Source organism: Rhinolophus sinicus, chromosome 1, assembly GCF_057876585.1.
Source record: "Rhinolophus sinicus isolate RSI-liver-muscle chromosome 1, RSI-T2T, whole genome shotgun sequence".
Classification (NCBI taxonomy): Eukaryota; Metazoa; Chordata; class Mammalia; order Chiroptera; family Rhinolophidae; genus Rhinolophus; species Rhinolophus sinicus.
Genome location: NC_142501.1, coordinates 82,692,855 through 82,711,694, shown reverse-complemented (window position 1 = coordinate 82,711,694; position 18,840 = coordinate 82,692,855). Strand labels below are relative to the sequence as shown.

At 37.2% G+C, this 18,840-nt stretch overlaps 1 protein-coding gene across 3 annotated transcripts in view; it reads left to right on the top strand.

Annotated features, from left to right (window-relative positions):
• Positions 1–18,618, top strand: part of KITLG (KIT ligand) — an 88,530-nt gene extending 69,912 nt beyond the window's left edge. For all 3 annotated transcript variants that reach the window (XM_088801117.1, XM_019742154.3, XM_019742153.3), the window contains 4 exons: positions 5,538–5,647; positions 6,343–6,410; positions 7,490–7,566; positions 14,369–18,618. In XM_088801117.1, the coding sequence (XP_088657243.1) occupies positions 5,538–5,647; positions 6,343–6,410; positions 7,490–7,529 (218 nt within the window). In that variant the 3' untranslated portion in view covers positions 7,530–7,566; positions 14,369–18,618. The remainder of the gene's footprint in view (positions 1–5,537; positions 5,648–6,342; positions 6,411–7,489; positions 7,567–14,368) is intronic.
• The last annotated feature ends 222 nt before the right edge of the window (positions 18,619–18,840 follow it).

Sequence of the window (18,840 nt, the reverse complement as noted above, 5' to 3'; positions counted from 1 at the left end):
AGGAAAAAGCAGTGCCTACAGGGTTTGGTACTATCTGCAGATTCAGACATTGCTGGGGGTCTTGGAACATATTCCTCACAGATAAGGGGGGATTGCTGTACTGGCATATCAGATTTATTTGCCTTTCCAGGCGTGTTTTTAAGCTCTCTTAGAGGGAGGAGGAAGAGTAGCCTTGTTTCTAAATCATGGAATTTCTGCGCTCTCTCTTGAGTGCCTAGGAAACCTCTTTATTCTTGCTCCTTAGAATCCTTTGTCTCTCAGTGACTGCTAGGGCTCTGATAAAGTCAGGGCTTCCTAGGCGTCATTTATTGTCAGGTTTTGTGAAGTCTTTCCCTGCGCATGGATAGCTTATCATTTGACCAATGACTAAATGAGACGCCTCCAAAGATTTTTGGTGCTCCTGCTCCTCACGGTTCCTTTCCCACAAATAACCCTGACCCACCCACTCCAGCCATGTCAGCAACCCAAACGTTAGGCGGATTCCCTATCTCAGTGAGACCATGGAGCCCCACTTGGGTTCTGTCTTCCATGCCTTGGTGTGAAGGTGTCTCCCAACCAGAAAAAGCAGGATAATCATGGGCCTGGTCAAGTGTGTTTTCACTCTCTCAGGAATTATAATCTTGTGCTGCCTGTTGCCTAATGTCTGAAAATAGTTGCCTCATATAATCTGTTTAGTATAATAGTTACTTAGGTTGGGAAGCCTGATGTGCTACTATCATGGTTAGAAGCAAAAGTCTTTCTACTTACTTTAAAAGACAAACTGAATGCAAAACACCTATTCAGCCCTGTGCCTCTGAGTCTGAAGGTGCTTTTTAAATTGCAAAATGAATGGCCAGTCTTCTTTTATGTTTATTTTATTTTTTTCTTCCTTTTAGTAAAAAACATAAATAAATAAGGGTCTTACACAATAAGTAGCTTTTGGCCAGGCAGTGTCAGTCATGAATATGTCCCTTAGATACCCATGTACAAGACTAGCTCTTATGGAGCTTGCATTCTCATAAGAGAAACAGACATAAATAAAATACTCAGTATTTTATTGTATATACTGGGGGTGCCAAAAAAATGTATACCCATTTTAAGAGACGTTAACACTTTGGTCAACGTTGCTCAAGCAGTAGCTCTCCGTAATCAGAAGTGTCTGGATGCTGATGGTAACCACTTTGAGCACCACTTGTAATTGCAGAAGTCAAACGTGACTTGTATTCATCTTTTGTTATTGGTATATTTTCCTTTCTTAAAATGTGTGTACATTTTTTTGGCACCCTCTGTGCACACTGTGTGTGTGTGTGTGTGTGTGTGTGTGTGTGTTTGATACAGATACAGATATATAGATAACATATACATATTATAGATAGATACATAGATAGATAGATAGATAGATAGATAGATAGATAGATAGATAGATAGATAGATAGATGATAGATAGATGATAGATAAGATAGATAGATAATTATGTACACTTGATCCTTGAACAAAAGAGGTTTGAACTGCATGGGTCAACTTGTACATGGGTTTTTAAAAATAAATACCTGTACTGGTTTTGATCTGCAGTTGGGAGTCCATGGATGTGGAGGGCCAACTGTATGAATTGACCTGTGCCATTTAATACAGGTGATTTTTGTATCCATTGGGCATCCTGGAACCAATCCCCTTTGGATGCCAAGTGTGGTTAAGTTGTTGAGGAGTCAAAAGTTATATTCAGATTTTTGACTGCATGGGGGGTTGGTTCTCCTAACCTCTGCATTGTTCAAGGGTCAACTGTATATTATAATATGTATAATATTAGTAATAGACGTATATAAATGTTTTTAGTTATAGCAAAAAGGAGGGACGGCCATTTAGGGAACAGGGCCAGAGAAATTTGAAGAAAGCATGCTAGTTTTCAGGGATAATACCCAAAAAGTGGCCATGCCAGCTACAGGACCAGGGCATATGAAGGACTAGTCCAGAGATTTGAGCGTCTTCACTATAGTTTGTAAGGGAGAATCCAAGTTAAACAAGAGGCGTTTTATTTTTAAAGTAATAGTAACGTCTTTTGTACCAGGCTTAAAGGATATTTTTAAAATGTTTGTTAAGGGATCAAATATATGGTGATGGAAGGAGAACTGACTCTGGGTGGTGAACACATAATGTGATATATAGATGATGTAATACAGAATTGTACACATGATACCTATGTAATTTTACTTATAATTGTCACTCTGATAAACTTTAATTAAAAAAATAAATGATATAGAAGGAAATCCTTACTTTAACATTACCTTACACATCTTCTAGAAATATGGCGGTGTGTCAGACTGCCTTGGGCAAGCTACTAAATCTCTCTGGACTCTCCAGTCAAATGGAGGCTAATACCTCCTTTACAGGGTTTCTGTGAGTTGTAAATATTGGCACACAGGTACTTGGAGCTGTGCTTGATGTGTAGTATGTTTTCATCATTAATTAGTAGAGCAGTTGGAAGCACTGGGCTGGTCAGTAACTGTGGCAAGCCTGTGAGGGCGAGCTTAGGATCACAATCCAGGAGCAGCCCCAAGTGATCCGTGTTCATAGGCCTGTTGCCCATAAACAGACTCACTCTCAAAAGGAGTTCAGCCAATCTGTAGTACACTTTTTTGTGTTCTGTATTTTTACAGATGTTGGGTATTATTTAGTCAAACCAAACAACTCAGTTCCCACGAATTCTGGACAGTGGATTCGTTTTCATAATAAGAAGATACGATTAATATAACAACCCAGGAATTTGGGATTACTCAAATCCTGTCCAGATGAGCTCCCTCGCTCCACAGGTTTCTTGGGCACTCTTTACATAAACTCAAAGCTTTGTTACTGGCTTGGCCCCAAATACCCTTCATATGGGCCATGAGGCAGACAGTTCAAATCTCATTGATCCTTGGTGTGGATAGCCACAGTAGCAAGTACTGAGAGTCGTGCCCTGGAGGTGAAAGCAAACCTTTTCTGATAACATCACTTCTTTTCTCCCTGCGAGAAAGATGGTGGTATCATTGGAGAGAACCAAAGGCCTGGCTATTAAGCTATTTGAATTAACAAGAGAAATAAACCTGAGGAAACGTTGACCTCTGTAGGAGGTGAAGCTCAAATCCTGTGGTTCCCTTCCCCTCCCAGTCTTTACCAGGTCTTTCCCTCCCTCTCTCCTGCAAGAAGACTGCTGCTGCTGTGTTAGACAGTTTCCATGACTTCCTTTGGAGCCGTGGTTCTAAGGGTGGGACTTTCCAAGTGGTTAAGAAGTCACAGCACCTGAGAGAGTGAGGTGAACTTTCCTCAGTGAGGTTTCTCCTCCAGCAGGGCTGTGTTTGGAACACCTGTTTTAGGGGTTTGTCCTTCTACCTGAGAAACATTTTGAATGGGAAATCCCAGAATACCATGCTCTCTAGTAAGCTCCTTCTGCTGTTTGCTACTTAGTGTGGTCTTTCCTCTACTATGAATGGTGCAATTCAAGATTTGGCCTTTGGATAAAATAGGAAGAACAGGTGTTTGGCTGCCAAGATTCCAGGACATCTGACTGCCGAAGCATACATAATGAAGTCCTCCATAACTCTATCCTAGCCCATTAGTTTTCCACTGGGGTCTGGGGACAGAGTATTACAGCTTCCTTTGTTCTCTCTGTAGGCTTGGTTAGGTTAGGGCCGCTCAAGGAGGTTACCTGGCAGAATCCATCAAAATCACACAAAAGCAATCCCAATACACAGTGTGGGCCACAGCAGGCAGGTTGGCTTTTATGGAAAATTTAAACACGTTACTGGAATACAAGCATGAACAGCCAAATTATGTATAGATTGTGATATTCAGATTCCTAAAATGGTAGGAATTGCTTGTAACTCTGAATCCATTTTCTTATAAAAAACACTTTTGAAAATGGTAGTTAAATCCCAGACTCATGTAATTCTAATATATCCCTTAAGGTAATGATATTATTAACTATAATACCACTTCAATGATACCGAATTCCATTTTTTAAATCAGGCTTATTTTGGTGAGAGAATTCACGTTGAGCTCCAATTTAAGATCCTAATATGTATTTCCCATGGGGCTGTAGGGTTTGGGTGGACCACAAGCACTGTTAGTCTAGTCTTAAGAAAGTGATTCACGGTTTTGTCAGTAAAAAATCCCACTCCCGACCCTGTCCCACTGTCCCTTACACTACATACCCACCACGCACTACCCCCAACACACACACATGCATGTGACACACACACAGATATCCTATTTATTAGAGTCTCTTTGGAAACATAGCAGTCATAAAATTAGTGAATTTTCTGCTCTCAGTTTACAAATGGTGGGGAAATAGGCAATTCCTGTTTTTGCTACAGTAGATAAAATTTGATTTTTCCCTCTCAGGTTAAATCTATGCATTTTTTTCCTTGTAAATGTTGATACACATACAGTGATTCAGTTCTTATATATTATGTACTTTACGTACTTTGTATGTCAAAGAGATGGCTGTAGGCTGACACAGTAACTCAAATATCATTGTAAAATACAGCCGAAAGCGGTCATTTTATCTTGGATTCATTTACATTTTGATCATGTAATTGTTGAAAATGTGTAATTTCTAAATTTATTGCATATTCAAAAGAAAACAGAGTTTAACTCTTCCAAATTGGCATAAGATTCAGTGTGCCCAAGCAACTAACGTGTTTCTTGTCAGGAAACAGAGAAAAATCTATCAAAACGTTAAACTTTGTGTTGGAAGGAAGAGACCCTTGTGGGTGATGTGTTTCATTTGAATTATTAATCATTCTGCTTCTCTTGGAAGAGTAAAGCAGGAACGAGGAAGGTGTTCCAAGCTAATGTCATATGTCTTTTCTTTCACTGAGTTACTTATTTAGACTAAGCAATAGGGAGACACTGGTGCTTCCAGCCATTTTTTAATGTTCAATAGCCTCAGGCTTTCCAAAATAAAGTCTGAAAAATCAAACCTTTAATCCCTTGCACAGTGTTAGTTACTATCTGGCATCCAATAAATATGTGTTGAAGATGCAATGAGGAAATACTACCAGGATTCTAAGCATAAGGTACCTAAAAGTACTCTAACTACAATGTATATGTCATGACTTAATATTTGTGGCCAGCCAGGCATAGCTTAATGCATGCAGACCTTGATCTGGGTTACAAAATGTCATCCTTAAGATTGCTGGGCAAGATGTCAAGAATAAGAATGTCAAAAGATATTAGATGATAAAGATATAGAAATGGATTTGCTTGGCTGTATGAATCATCCCCCCACCCCCACCCCCATTCCCAGGAATAGGTCAAGTCTGTATTCTTTATGGGACAGCATTAACCAAGTCAAATCTCCTTCCAAGTGTGGGGTTTCTTTCTTTTTTCAACTTATTTACCTTTTGGAAACTGCATGGATTTGTACTGCCATTGCAAAACAATACTCAGCAGAAAAATCAGCGGTTTAAATATTTTAAACAGAGATAGGTCAAGCGCATGTTATGGAAACAACCACAGCATCAGAGTAAAACCTCAAGTGTGGATATGCTGTGTTCACCACTATACTCTTTCAATTCCAGGGAAGACCTCAAATTCCATTGGAGACTCCAACCTACAATGGGTAGCTATGGTGTTGCCGGCATTCTTTTCTTTTGTAATTGGGTTTGGTTTTGGAGCCTTATACTGGAAGGTAAGTGTTGCTATTTTTTTTTTTTCTTGATCAAAAACTTTCTGAACTTTATTTGTTCTTACTATATTTTATATACATGATTAACAAACTGCCCTTTTCTGAGAAAGGATCTTACCAAGGAAACAGTAAGATAAGTCCAATCTAGTCTCAACCAAATTTAAATCTTAGAAATGTTTCTCCCCATTACTTACTATACTTTGCAGACAACTTTTGTAGCTGACACTGCACACTTAAGAAATGGCAACTGGTTTTAATAGCTTGAACTAAATATAAAAGGGAAGAAAATATGCTGAAAATCTTATCATGTGCTTAAAGCCAAATAGAAGTGCCATTGGTGTTATATGCTATTTTGCATTTCTACCTTTTGTTCTCTTTTTATTGAAGCCTGTCTAAAATTTTAAAATGTGCTAAATCATTGTGACTCAGCTGTCTGAAATGTTTTCTGAATTTGAACCCTATTTAAATCTTTCAGTTTCTTTATTACATTTTTGCTTCCAACATCCTAAAATTATTGAGTCAATACTACCATGCATTTTTCATAATTTCTTATTGGAAAAATATTTTACATACTGCAATGTAAAGAAAATAGTTATTGGAGCTATTGACATAAAAGATGAAAGTGGAGACCATTTACCTCTTAAATGTTATACTATTTGTTGATATGTTTACAATATATGTCATTGTTCTTTTCCCAGAAGAAACAATCAAATCTTACAAGAGCAGTTGAAAATATACAGATTAATGAAGAGGATAATGAGATAAGGTATTTTGTTTTTACTAAATGTGTGCACAAGTAAGCCTGACGTGGCCATTTCACATACCGTGCACATGCTTACAGCTTCTGTAAGAAGGTCTGCATGCTTGTAATGGCAGCTCCAACCAGTGTCTTCCAAATCTTCATCCACATTTCTGACCTCTCACTCTCTTCAATTCTATATTTCCATTTACCTATAGAACACTTATGTCACAACCCTTCTTAGGGTGTCAATAGTGGTCCTCTTTTCTTTCTTTTTTATGCTGTAAGAATCTTGCTCTGACTCCTGCTCAGTAGGAGCTCAGTAGGCATGTTTCCTTATTCTCCTCCTTTTCACGCTATTACCAAAACATACTGATTTCTCTCTCAGAGTCTCGTACAAGTTTCGCTCTTTCTTTGGCAATGCTGATTGTCTCCATCCACATCTTTGTTAAGTTTTGGCTGAGTTGCTACCACAGAATCTTTCTTTTCCTTAGTCTTCCTATACTCCACCTTTGTCTCCTTCTTCCTTAAACCCTGGTTCATAGTATCACTTCCTAGTCAAGATACTTTCTGTGCTTTTTCTCTAATATATTTAATAGATTTGACTTCACTCTAGCTTTCAGAGCCTTAACTTTTTCCAACCTGTGAAGTGTTTTCTCCAAAGCCAAATATAAACATTGTTTTAAGATACCATTCCATTTACTGTAGCTGACCCTGATTACATTTTTTTTTAAATCTTACGCTATATTGCTCCAGTACTAATACTTTGATTTTATATTCAGTTGTAATTTTCATTTGGCATGTTACTTTCTCTCATATCATGCCTGTGTGTACATATTCACATATTAAGTGCATATAAGCATTGTTAGTATGTGTATATGCATATACAAAGAGAAGTTTAAAAACTACTTGGGGAAACTATGTTGAGGCAGATAAAGTCTTCTCTCTTCCTTATAGTAATACTTATGAAGATAAGCTTTCCACTCAATTTTGTAATCTTTCGCTACTGTTCCTACAGAAATAACTGCCTTTTAGAATGCCAGGATCATGATGCACTTCAGAATCTCTGTCCAAAGCATTTAATAAACATTTTTCTTGTTTTTCAGTATGTTGCAAGAAAAGGAGAGAGAGTTTCAAGAAGTGTAATTGTGGCTCGTATTAACACTGTTACTTTCGTACATTGGTAAGTTTTTTAGAATTCAAGCTGAAAGATTTAACAAGACCTATACAGCATCTTAGATGCCAAAATGTAGAAACAAAATGTATTAAGGCTTCTATTAAGCTGATGTCAGTATGTTAACTGAAAAGCTGTTTCATAATTGAATTGTGCATTTCTGATTCATTGTGTGTTCTCAAGTTTTGAAAGACAAAGCAGTGTAGTCCTGATTAGTAGATTAATCTTTTCTGGGAGATATATAGAAAATTAACAGTTGAATAGTTACTGTTTTTGAGGCCAGAAAAGTAAGTTACACAAAGGGAATAGAGTAAATTAGGACTAAAATAAAAACATTATTAATAGAAGAATAAATAAAACCAGTTTTGATTAGGTGTGACTATTTACTATAAGATGACAGAAAAAGTGTTTCGTTTGTTAGATGCTGAAACAGGTGAAAACCAAAAACTTTTCCTTGTCATTTTACGAAAAAGGAGAAAAGGTCAAAATATCTTACAGTCGGAAGAGGGAAATTGTCAAGGCAAAGTGCCACCGGTCACATAACTGTTAGTCATTGTGCCTCATCACAGTCCAGAGCCCAGGACACACGGAATATAAACCAGTGACAGATACCTGTTGTGGTTGCGTGGCTGGGTGGAGAGTAAGAAGAGTAAGAAAACAAGGCCGGAAGGCACCGATGTTCATATCTCCTCCCCCAGCTCCCAAGCTCCAGATACTGTTGGGGGAGTACCTCGAATTGTACTAACCTGATCCAACGTCCATTCGTGCTCTTCTCACCTTCACTTCTGCTAACTGGCTGTTAATTTTGGTATGCCCATGGAATCCTGAACACATATATTGTAATATACGTGGAATACAAGAGTTGCTCACTCTCCTAACTCTTCAGTTCTCCCCTCCTGGTCAAAGGATCGCTTATGCTCCCAGATTATTACAGATGTGGACAGTGGTGATTTGGGCCTTTTCCTGACAGATCACTGTCTTCCAGCTTTCACTTCTATCCCAAATTCAGACATTTATCTCTAGATTGAAACTTCCCCAGGAAAACTGGGTCCTAGAGCTCCTTGCCTCCTCCAGGAGCACTCACTTTTATAGTTATAGAACATTTTCAACAACCCCAAATAACATGATACAATAATAATTATGTCTCACATTTCTCTAACACTTTAACCCTGCTACTGCACAGACTTCCTTTTTACCGTTAAGTATGCTCTAGATCACTACCATGTTTCCCTGAAAATAAGACCTAACCAGAAAATAAGCCCTAGCATGATTTTTCAGGATGACATCCCCTGAACATAAGCCCTAACGCGTTTTCTTGAGCAAAAATTAATATAAGATCCGGTCTTATTTTCGGTGAAACACGGTATGTCCAAAGCTGAATCCTAGCTTCTCTCCAAGCTCATCTGTCCTATCAAATAATGTAAATGAACACACCCTTCATTGCAACCCTTTATGTTTTCTGGAGCTATATTTCCCACTCTGCAATCATTGTTTTTTCCTAGTATTTCTCTGCCCTCAACCCCAATGCAAGCCTCGCTGTATGTTCCCTGTCTGTCATTTCAGTTCCCTTAAGCCACACACCCAGAAATCACACATTAAATGGTTAATTAAGTCTTAAAGGCTCAAGTAATGTCCTCTGTTGTTTGGTTTTGAATTGCATAGCTGGGATCCTGCTTTGGCACACAGGTCTTTCATCATGTAGTTTTTAATTGTGACATTTGTCCTGTGACATTTGGAGGGTGGATTATGGTGAGAAAACTCAGGGCACTTGTTTAAGAGAAAAAGATGGCATTTTAAAGCAACTGTAGTCGAGCAACTTATGCAAATGTCTGCTAGTCAGGGAACATTCAAGGACAGGAACTGAGTCTGTCAAGTTCTTGCTGTATCTCCTCACAAGCCCTTCTCCTGTCACCTGTGTGGTGTAGGCTCTCAATAAAGGTTTGCTGAAGGAACAACTGAGTGAATGCAAAAACGCTAAGTGAAAGTTTAACCAAGTGGTAAGAAGATAGTTAGATCTGCTGTACATTATCATGCCTATCGTTAATGGTGCTATATTGTGGACTTAAAGATGTGTTGAGGGCACCTCTCACATTAAATGGTCTTGCCTAAATTAAAAAAAATAATAATAATCTTTAAAAAAATGAAATACGGTTTTATTATTATCTTGTGTGTGCATGCGTGTGTTTAATTTGCTGATTTTGATCAATAGGACAGTCAAATGTGCACAGCAAGGGGGGTTACAGTCATGTGAGAGATGATTAATTAATTTTTCTTAAAATACAAAATATTATTTACAAATCAAAGTGCACAGTCAGGTTAAAAAGACGCCCTGAATTGTTTAGAAATAAACTCATTGCACATTGACTCGTCAGTGTAAAGTGGATGAAAAAGTGGCTTTCTCTTTCATGAAGTACCTTACCCATCGTCTCTGCAAAGTGTCCAAAGCACTGACTTCCCACATGAACGTGATCTCTCTTTATGGCCCTCTAACCATGTTTCATATTACATTTCATATGATATAATACTCACAAAATATTAATATATTAGTAGGACATGATAGTTACTTACAGAGATATTTTGTGTCCTCTTCTAAACCATAAATTCTTAGAGGGCAGGATTTGTTTCTGAATTTCATTTTGGAATTCCATCAACCTCGATAGCTTACACTTTGTGCATGTTAAGTGATGAATAAATATTTGTTGAATAAATGAATGGAGATGAATGAATGTCTCGGAGTATTGCAATAATGTGAGAATGAGATTTATGGAAATAAAAACAAAATAGACATGCATATGTATAAGTAAAGAAGTTGAATGCTGAAGATAGGAAAAAAGGAAGAAAAAGGAGCCAGCTCATTACAAGGAATCTGCAGACCCCAAAGTTAAAATGTGTGTCATTTGTAATCATTTGTTGAGTACCCATTGTATAGAGTAAAGCCTTTTGATTGGCCTTGTACTAAAACAGAGATAAAACTTCCAAGAAACTTTAAGTATAATTTAGGGAAAGGGATGTGGGAGAGAGAAAGGTTTGGGAGAGCAGACTATGATGTGGTAGGAGAGGAAATCTGCCAAAAAATAAGAATAACAGTAGTAAAAACTACCAAGATAGAAATGAAATGTGGAGTTGTAATTATATATTTTAAAAATTAGACATGATTTGGATTATATTCATTTTCTTTTTAACAAGAAAGGGGAAAATACAGGAAATGACAGATTTATGGCAAGAATTTCTCCCTGAAATGGAAGTTTCACCAACTAAACCTAATTAAATTGGCAAATATTGGAACACTAGAATAGAAAACATGGAATCGTTAGTTCTCCAAAGAAAATAACCTGTAATTGGAAAATGAAGAGAAGGGGGTTTCATTTTAAATACAAGGAAAGAACATGGAAAAGAATATAAGGTAATGAACTAGAAACAAAAGAAATTGCCTCTAAGAGGACATATACTAAAGCTGTGGTTATCTGACATCAAACATGAACAATGAAAGTTAAAAAACCACTTGATCAACTAAGCTGATTCCAAATATCCATGTGTAGCATCCCACAAGAATTTTCATTTATTGGGTTGTGTGTAGCACAGTTCAGAGGAAAGAAATAAACTAGACTATATTATAGGAAAATGTTGCTCTTCATTCTTCCTACAAACTCTAGTAGGTACATTTTTACAGGCCAAGATTAATGGAACCTAGCTGTAGCCTCCAAATGCTTATAGCCTATAAAAGGAAATAGGACCTATGCATAATACCCTGTTTTAAAAAGGAAGCTAGAAGTTTACAAAGTTGAAAAAGCAATGAAAGGAGCTTACAAGGAAAATGCAATAAGAGGTCAAAGGCAAGGCCACTGCATATGGCTGTACAGGATGTGCCCACAACATAGCTCCAGATGTTGGAATAGATGGCATCCCTTGGAATGGTACCACATACTCCCATATCCAGTTGCCTTATTTGAAGGGAGAGCGAAATCACTAGCTACAGGAGAAAGACTTCATTGTGTAGGTGATGGAGGGGGCACTTGTACTGAGCTAGACGTTGGATGATTGGTACAATTTTATTAGCAGTAGGGAAGGGGTAACCCAGGTACTGCACGTGGCCTAAATTAAGCCAGGGAAGCCAAAAGTACTGATTGTGTCCCAGAGTCAATCTGTATAGTTGGACTCCAGTGGAGACCATACCTTAAGAGTTAGTAAAGAGCTGAGAAGAAAAGGTGGTGATCACTTTGAAAGTATAGGACTTGCACTCTGTTGAGTCACAGAAGGAGCGGTTGGAGGGTTCAGAAAAGATGTGAGCGATACAATCAAAGCAGAGTTTTAGGAAAGTAATGAGATATCGGTGAGGCCAGATAAACAGGAGCGAGGAAGTAGATTCAGGAAGCCGAGGCCACGTAGGAGGCCAGTCTTTCAGACAGATAGATGTGAGAGAATAAGGACCCGATTAGGGTAAGGGCCACAGAAACAGCAAAGCATGGACCACTTTGGGGACACTGCAGTAAAAGAATCAACAAATGCTAGTTACTAATGGGATGTGAGGCTCGACATTGCAGGGAGTACTCGGGGATGATCTGGAGCCTTTGGGACCAACCAGATGGCCATGCCCTTAAAAGAAAATAGAAGGAGCTGTGAGTAAATATTGACCGGTGGCCAAATATGTTAAACTGGAATTCAGAGAACAGTGAGGGCTGCAAATAATAGATTTAGGAGTTGGGAATCATCTACAAAGAAATTTAATTGAGCCCTTGGTAGGACGGCATGCAGAGTCACCCAGAAGTCCCAGTTTGCAGTGTTTATTAACTTACCCTAGCATGGTGAGAGTAGAAAGTAATTTTTATTATATTGAGGCTGGTGGAGAGATTCATGAAAGAAACACAACCGAGAAGTTTCCTATAGATCTGAGCTAAGACAGAAAATAATAGACCCTAGAGGTAGAATACAGATGAGCGCTGGGTCAGGCGTGGTCATTTAGCACACAGGATGTGGGAATGATGAGTTACCAAATGGCAGGATCTGTGACTGTTTACTAGAGAGTTCTTAAGAATTTCAGGAGCTTTGGCGTTGTACTTTTGGAGCTCTCTTTCTGACACGTCATGAGAAAGGGATGAGACTCAGGTTCAAGCCTTGGCTCTGCAGTTTAAGCTCTAAGTTCCTGAATGACTGAGTTGTCTTTTAAGCCCTGGTTTTTCAAATATAATGAAAGGATTATTATTAGAATCCTGCTTATTTCATGAGGTTGTTGCCAAAATCCAGGGTATCATTATAAAAATTATAGTTTTGTCCGGTGGGAAAACAGTTGATAGCTTTCAAGTTTATTTTCTTTGCTAAATGACCCAGGGACAAAATCAGAAATAGATTTCTAATCTTGGTTTCCTACGTTTGATTAAATTTAGAATTTTAAATTATTCATAGGTTTTTTCTTTTTTAAATATATCCTTTTGCTTTTCTCTGATTCCCTTTTGCTTTTCTAACCAAGCTTTATTTTTAAAGTATCTGCTATGTATTTTGGATTTTTGAAGTTTTCTCTTAATGCCTCTACATTTTCCTTCAGGATTTAATTCTGCTTTCCTAAATGGAGGTTTTTTTAGTTCCGAGAGTTCTCTGTTTGATAAGTTGTCATGTAAGATTGTTTTTAGTATGTTGTATTTAGAAAGACTAGAAAAAATACTGTACTTCTTATCACTCATACTACCGTATTTTATACATAACCTGTGTAGTGATCTCATTATATTTTAGAGACAGTGATCTGTGATTGTGGGATAAATAAGGACAAAGATAGAGAAAAAGTAGTGAGTAGGGAAGAAATGCAAAAATGCCATTTATAGGTGGGGATTGAAGATAGTATGAAGATACTGTCTACAATAGAAAATAGATAAGGAAATACAAATATTTCACTTGAAATTTGCAAAATCTGAAAGCTGAGTCCAAAGCTCTGTGCCTTAACACCAGCACAGAAGAACTGAAAGAAAGTCTGGCTTTCATGCTTAAACAAGTACAATAAGCTGTGCTAACGCCCAATGAACCTCCCGGAGGCTTTGTCAGGATGTGGTGCCAGGATTTGTCTTTCGTTTTTTGGCCAATGGTTTTGAATGACATCTTGCTGCTGCTATTTCCTCAGCTGGGAGAAGCACTTGCTAGAAGCTGGCTGGGCAATCCAGATACCAGCTCTGCTGAAGGGCCGGGAGGCTAGTTCTTGTTGGTAGCCTCTGACCAGCTTCTCCACCTGTCCCAGATATCTCTTTTATGTGGCTCCATCTCTCTCCACTTCTCCACTCTCTAGACACTGCCTTTGTGCTTCAAACTCTCTCCCCTCATGACCTGTCTGCTACCTTTCCTTAGCCTTGTTAGAGAAATTCAAGGTGACATAGGTTGATAACCCTCTGACTACAAATGGAGATAATCTGTGGTATGCTTGGGGATATGAAAGCCACAGGGTATTCATCCATTCTTAGGTTAAAAAAAAAAATATTGAGTGTGTATTTCATGCCAGGCACTGTTCTAAGTGTTGGAGTATGGTAGTAAGTAAAAAAAAAAAAAATAGACAAAGCTCCATGTCCTCATGGAGCTTACATTCTAATGGAAGCAGACAGTCAAAAACAATAAGATCAGTTCAGATAATGTTCAGTGTAATCGGGGAGATCACAGAGAGTGACCAATCATTACATCTCAAAAAACATTTGTCAAGTTTTTTCAGGCTGTGTATGTAAAGCACATGTTGTAAGTTGGTTAGTGATTCTGTAGTCATATGAATTCAGCTGTTGAGAATGAAAAGAAGGCAGAAAGTATATACACCATAATCTCTCTTTTTGTCTTTCCTCTCTAGGCGGGTAACAGTTCATGTTTGCTTCATAAATGAAGCAGCTTTACACAAATTCATATTCTGTCTGAAGTGACAGACTGCGTCTTTATCTGTTCTTGCTACCCATGCCTCTACATGGATGATTCAGAAATTGGAACAAAGTGTTTTACTGTGAAACTGGCACTGAATTAATCATCTATAAAGAAGAACTTGCATGGAGCAGGACTCTATTTTAAGGACCTGGGGGACTTGTCGTCTCATTTAGAACCTGCAACTGATGTTGGGAGAGAAAGCACGTGTCCCAGACTGCACGCACCGTTTTGCATGCCTCCAGAGACGTCTAATTGCTGAAAAGCCACATAGTTTTATTTTCAGTTACAACCTGCAGTTTGTAGTTATCTTGGTCTCTTCAAGTAGAATTCAGGCTGGATAGTCGAGGTAATAATTTTTCTCAAAGGGATCTAGAGAAATTTTAAAAACAGCAAACTCAATAGCCTCAGACACTGTACATAGAGAAAGCAGTGGGAAAAAGTAATTGGAGTAGGCGTGACGTCAGCCTTGTAGCCGCTGATTCATGATATGGGTCTGATCTTGGTCTCTTCCTGACATAAATCGTGCTCACCCATATCTCCCTAGACAGATGGACATAGTGGGCTGGGTCTATCCACGCAGGGGAGCAAGTACTGAATTAGGACAGTGATGCCTTTGCAGAGGGGTGGCTCTCTGAGTCATCATGGGAAGAAGCTATGAACACTAAACCACAGGACAGGTGCCTAGGAGGACACTTGGCACCCCTGGTGAAGTCGGCCCTTTCCCTGGACCACTACAGAGTGTATAAATCGTGCTTGCAAAATATATTACAAAATGTTTATATTCTAAAACTATTATAAAGTTATGCAAAGGGATTTAGGAGAAACTGCTGAATGTATGAAGGTCCCATTTTCAGTTCCCACATGGGAGAGAGTAAAAATATGGCATTTAGTATCTAAGGTTAGAAAACCACACCCTCATGCTGATAAGGGTGCTGAAAACTAGGTTACTTGGCTTTTACAAGGATGCAAGGAATCAGGAAACTCTACATATTTATAGTATAATCACCATTATCTGTTTAAAGGATCCATTTATTTAAAAGCAGGCACTCTATATCCATTAAGGTTTATGAATTTTAAGAAAAAGAGAGCTTTATGTAGTTATGCATGTCAGTTTGCTATTTAAAATATATGACAGCGTTTGTCATGCTAAGAGTGAATTTGGCAGGAATTCGCAAGGTGGACATTGTGCTTTTTAAAACTAGAACTTGTAAGACATTATGTGAATTTCCAATGCCATATATATATATATATATATATATATATATATATATATATATATGTCAAAGGAACATCTGATTAAAGTCAAAGAATGATTTCTTATGGCTTATTTTGATGAAGGTTCTTTTAGTAGATCATGAACATACACATAAAGGAATCCAAAGCTTTCCATTATAACTTAATCCTTATAATAACATTATTGCCCTGTACTACCACCCTGAGAGGACCATTTTCATTGTAGTGATACAAAAGGGCATGGAAAATTAACTGCTGGCTTTACTCTGATTTCAAAAGTCTAAGCATTTCTAGTGTAGTTGGATTTTAGCATATGCTCAAAGTTAATACAAATACAACTTCAATACGTGGCCTTTGCTCTTTTTTGTACCAAAGAGCTCAGATGACTTCTACGATCCCTTTTTTCTCTAAAGTGCTGTGGTTCTTCAAAGACTAGTCATTTCTGTAAGATACAACCCCAGTGTTTCGGGAAGCTGCATTAACTTATTGAGGCCCTCAGATAATCCATCCCATGGTACAATCGATTAGTAAGAAAACCAGAGATCAGTTTAATTGCTGAAAGGACCTGTCTCCGTCATGTGACATTGATTGTTTTGAGGAAAATAGACATAGATTAATTAATATGAGTTGTGTGCATAGGGCATGAGTAGATTGAGAAGATTGATACTTAAGAGTCTGATTTGTTTCACCAATGGCTTTGATGTTCTTAGGTATGTGAACGTGCTGTTTAATGAGTTTGAGAGTACAATGAATGTACTTTTGTTCTCAAAGCTAGTAGCTGCATTTTAACATGCAAGGACATGGTCCTCATCAATAGAGATAAATAAACAAATTCAGCAAGTTATGAAATATGGCATGGTAGGTGAGGGGAGATGTATTCTGCCTAATTAAATGTATTGGTTCATTGAGAGTTACATGGATTACCAATTTTTAAAACTCTAAAGTTCCATAAAAATGCATGAACAACAGAAAAATGCTGAACATTATTTTGGATGCTAGCTTCTTGGGCATTAACTGTGTCATATCTGCTTTAAGACGAAGATATATATGTATATATATCTTTGCTTTATTTTATCTGATATTTTTATCCGATGTCTTCAAAATCAGTGTTTCAAAATTGCCTTTTAAAATGGTCACAGAAGTCTGCAGATTCTAAATTATGCTGAAAGCTTTGCCCCTCTTTGGTAGAACCCCAGTCTATAAAGAAGCTGGCTCTGTGATAAACGGTTCCTCCTCGCTGGCATCAAAGTGTTCCTGGATTTTGTATTATAATAGAACATGCTTACCACACTGCCACTTTTTAATGAGTCAGAGACAAATTGGATTTTTTAAAAAATACAATAATAGAATAAGTACCCTGTCCTCTTAAAAAAGGATTATGTGAAAAGTGAAAATGTATGAAAAAGTTTGTGTCCATATCGAAGTATTTGTTTTTCGTAAGAAACACATTTCATTGAGTATGAAAGTACTTTGGAGAAACATTGTGGCATGTTTTTTAGAACTCGAATGCAATTGAAGTCAAATGCACAAGAAACATCTAGTCAGAATTCATGGATTATTTCTTAATGTTTTTCTTCAGCTAAGTTTTGGCTTCAAAATATAATTCCAATTTAGGACTTTTAGCCATTCCATATCTATGTTTCTTTAATTAAAACATATTTTTCAAAAAGGCAGTTTGGCATAGCGGGATACACGTTGGGAAAAACTGTCAGGAGTCCCCACTCTGCCATTAACTGATATTGGTAACTTGCCTCCTGTCTTCGGGTCTCAATTTTTTTATTTATCTATATGATGAACTCGGAGGTCATACCTTAGGTATGAAACCTACTGATTTATGACTGACAAGATAAAATAGGGCTGAAACTATCCAATGCAAAACATCTAACTTTGATCTTTGTGAATAAACAATTTGAACATAAAAAGTCATTGCTGTTCTCGTTTGTAATGTAAATAGGATCCATTAGTAAATGTGAAATTCAGTCTCATTTTGGGTGAATTGGATAACCATTTCCACAAGAGGTGGTGTTTTCCTTTGCTTAAATAAACATTTTTGGATCACCTCTGAAGAATACTACTACTACATTTTGGTCAGAAAGAGATTCTCTAAGGTGTGTGTAACATTTGGAAGTGCACCGAATTAAGCATTTAAATGCTCTTGTTTTAGTAAAAGCTAAGAGCAGAAAATGTGAGATGCTCAAAGTTGTTTTTTTGAATGCCAAAAGATAATCTAGAATCCATTTAGAAACGGGTATTTCATAAAGTACATTTTAAATTGAAAAGTGGGATAAGAATTTTAAAGTAAGCCCACTTTTCTTTGAAACAATATCATATTGAAATTGGCATTGAAATGGAAACATTCAGATTGAAATTCTAACTAGTTCATGTGTGGTATCTGATCACACAATGTACAAGTATGGTTAGTGTTGCTGCTTTCCTTTGACAAGTCTGGAAATGCCTCTGTTTGTAAAGATAAAATAATAGTACTTTCATTTCCTAACAAGGTATTGTTTTAGACATAATCCATATTAAAATGGATATTCATGATCCAAAAATGTTTGCTAAGCATTGTAAATTTATTTGTAACCACCATGTCCAACTACATCCTGATGGTGTTTTTTTAAAAAAAAGATAATTGCTTAAACTAAAACCATAGTTATTTTCAGTTACTTGATTTCTGAGCTATAAGACTCACTGAATAAAAATTTTCAATCAAAATATCCTCTTCTCCTATGTTCTAAGGATTAATGTGAGACTATAGTGCCCGACTTGCCACTATTGTTTAAATCAATGGACTTGAAAAGTATTCAGATATTTAGATGGATGCACAAATATATTGCTCGTTCAGTCATAGATTGGAGTTTGCATATCGTATTGTAAATGTATGTCAACACTATTCTAAATAGTTTTATTATGACTGAAGTTTCATTAAATAAAAAAGGTTGTAAAATGTGATGTGTATGTGTATATACTGTATGTGTACTTTTTAAAATAGGTATATGTCCTGACCTTTTTTATACAGGTTTGAATTTGAAATTACATTATATATACATATACTTTATTGTTCTAAATAAAGAATTTTATGCACTCTCATAAATTTGCCCTGTCGTTTGGTATTTTAAGGTTACCACACATGTTCACAACATTTAAGCTAAAATCAATGTTTTCTATGGA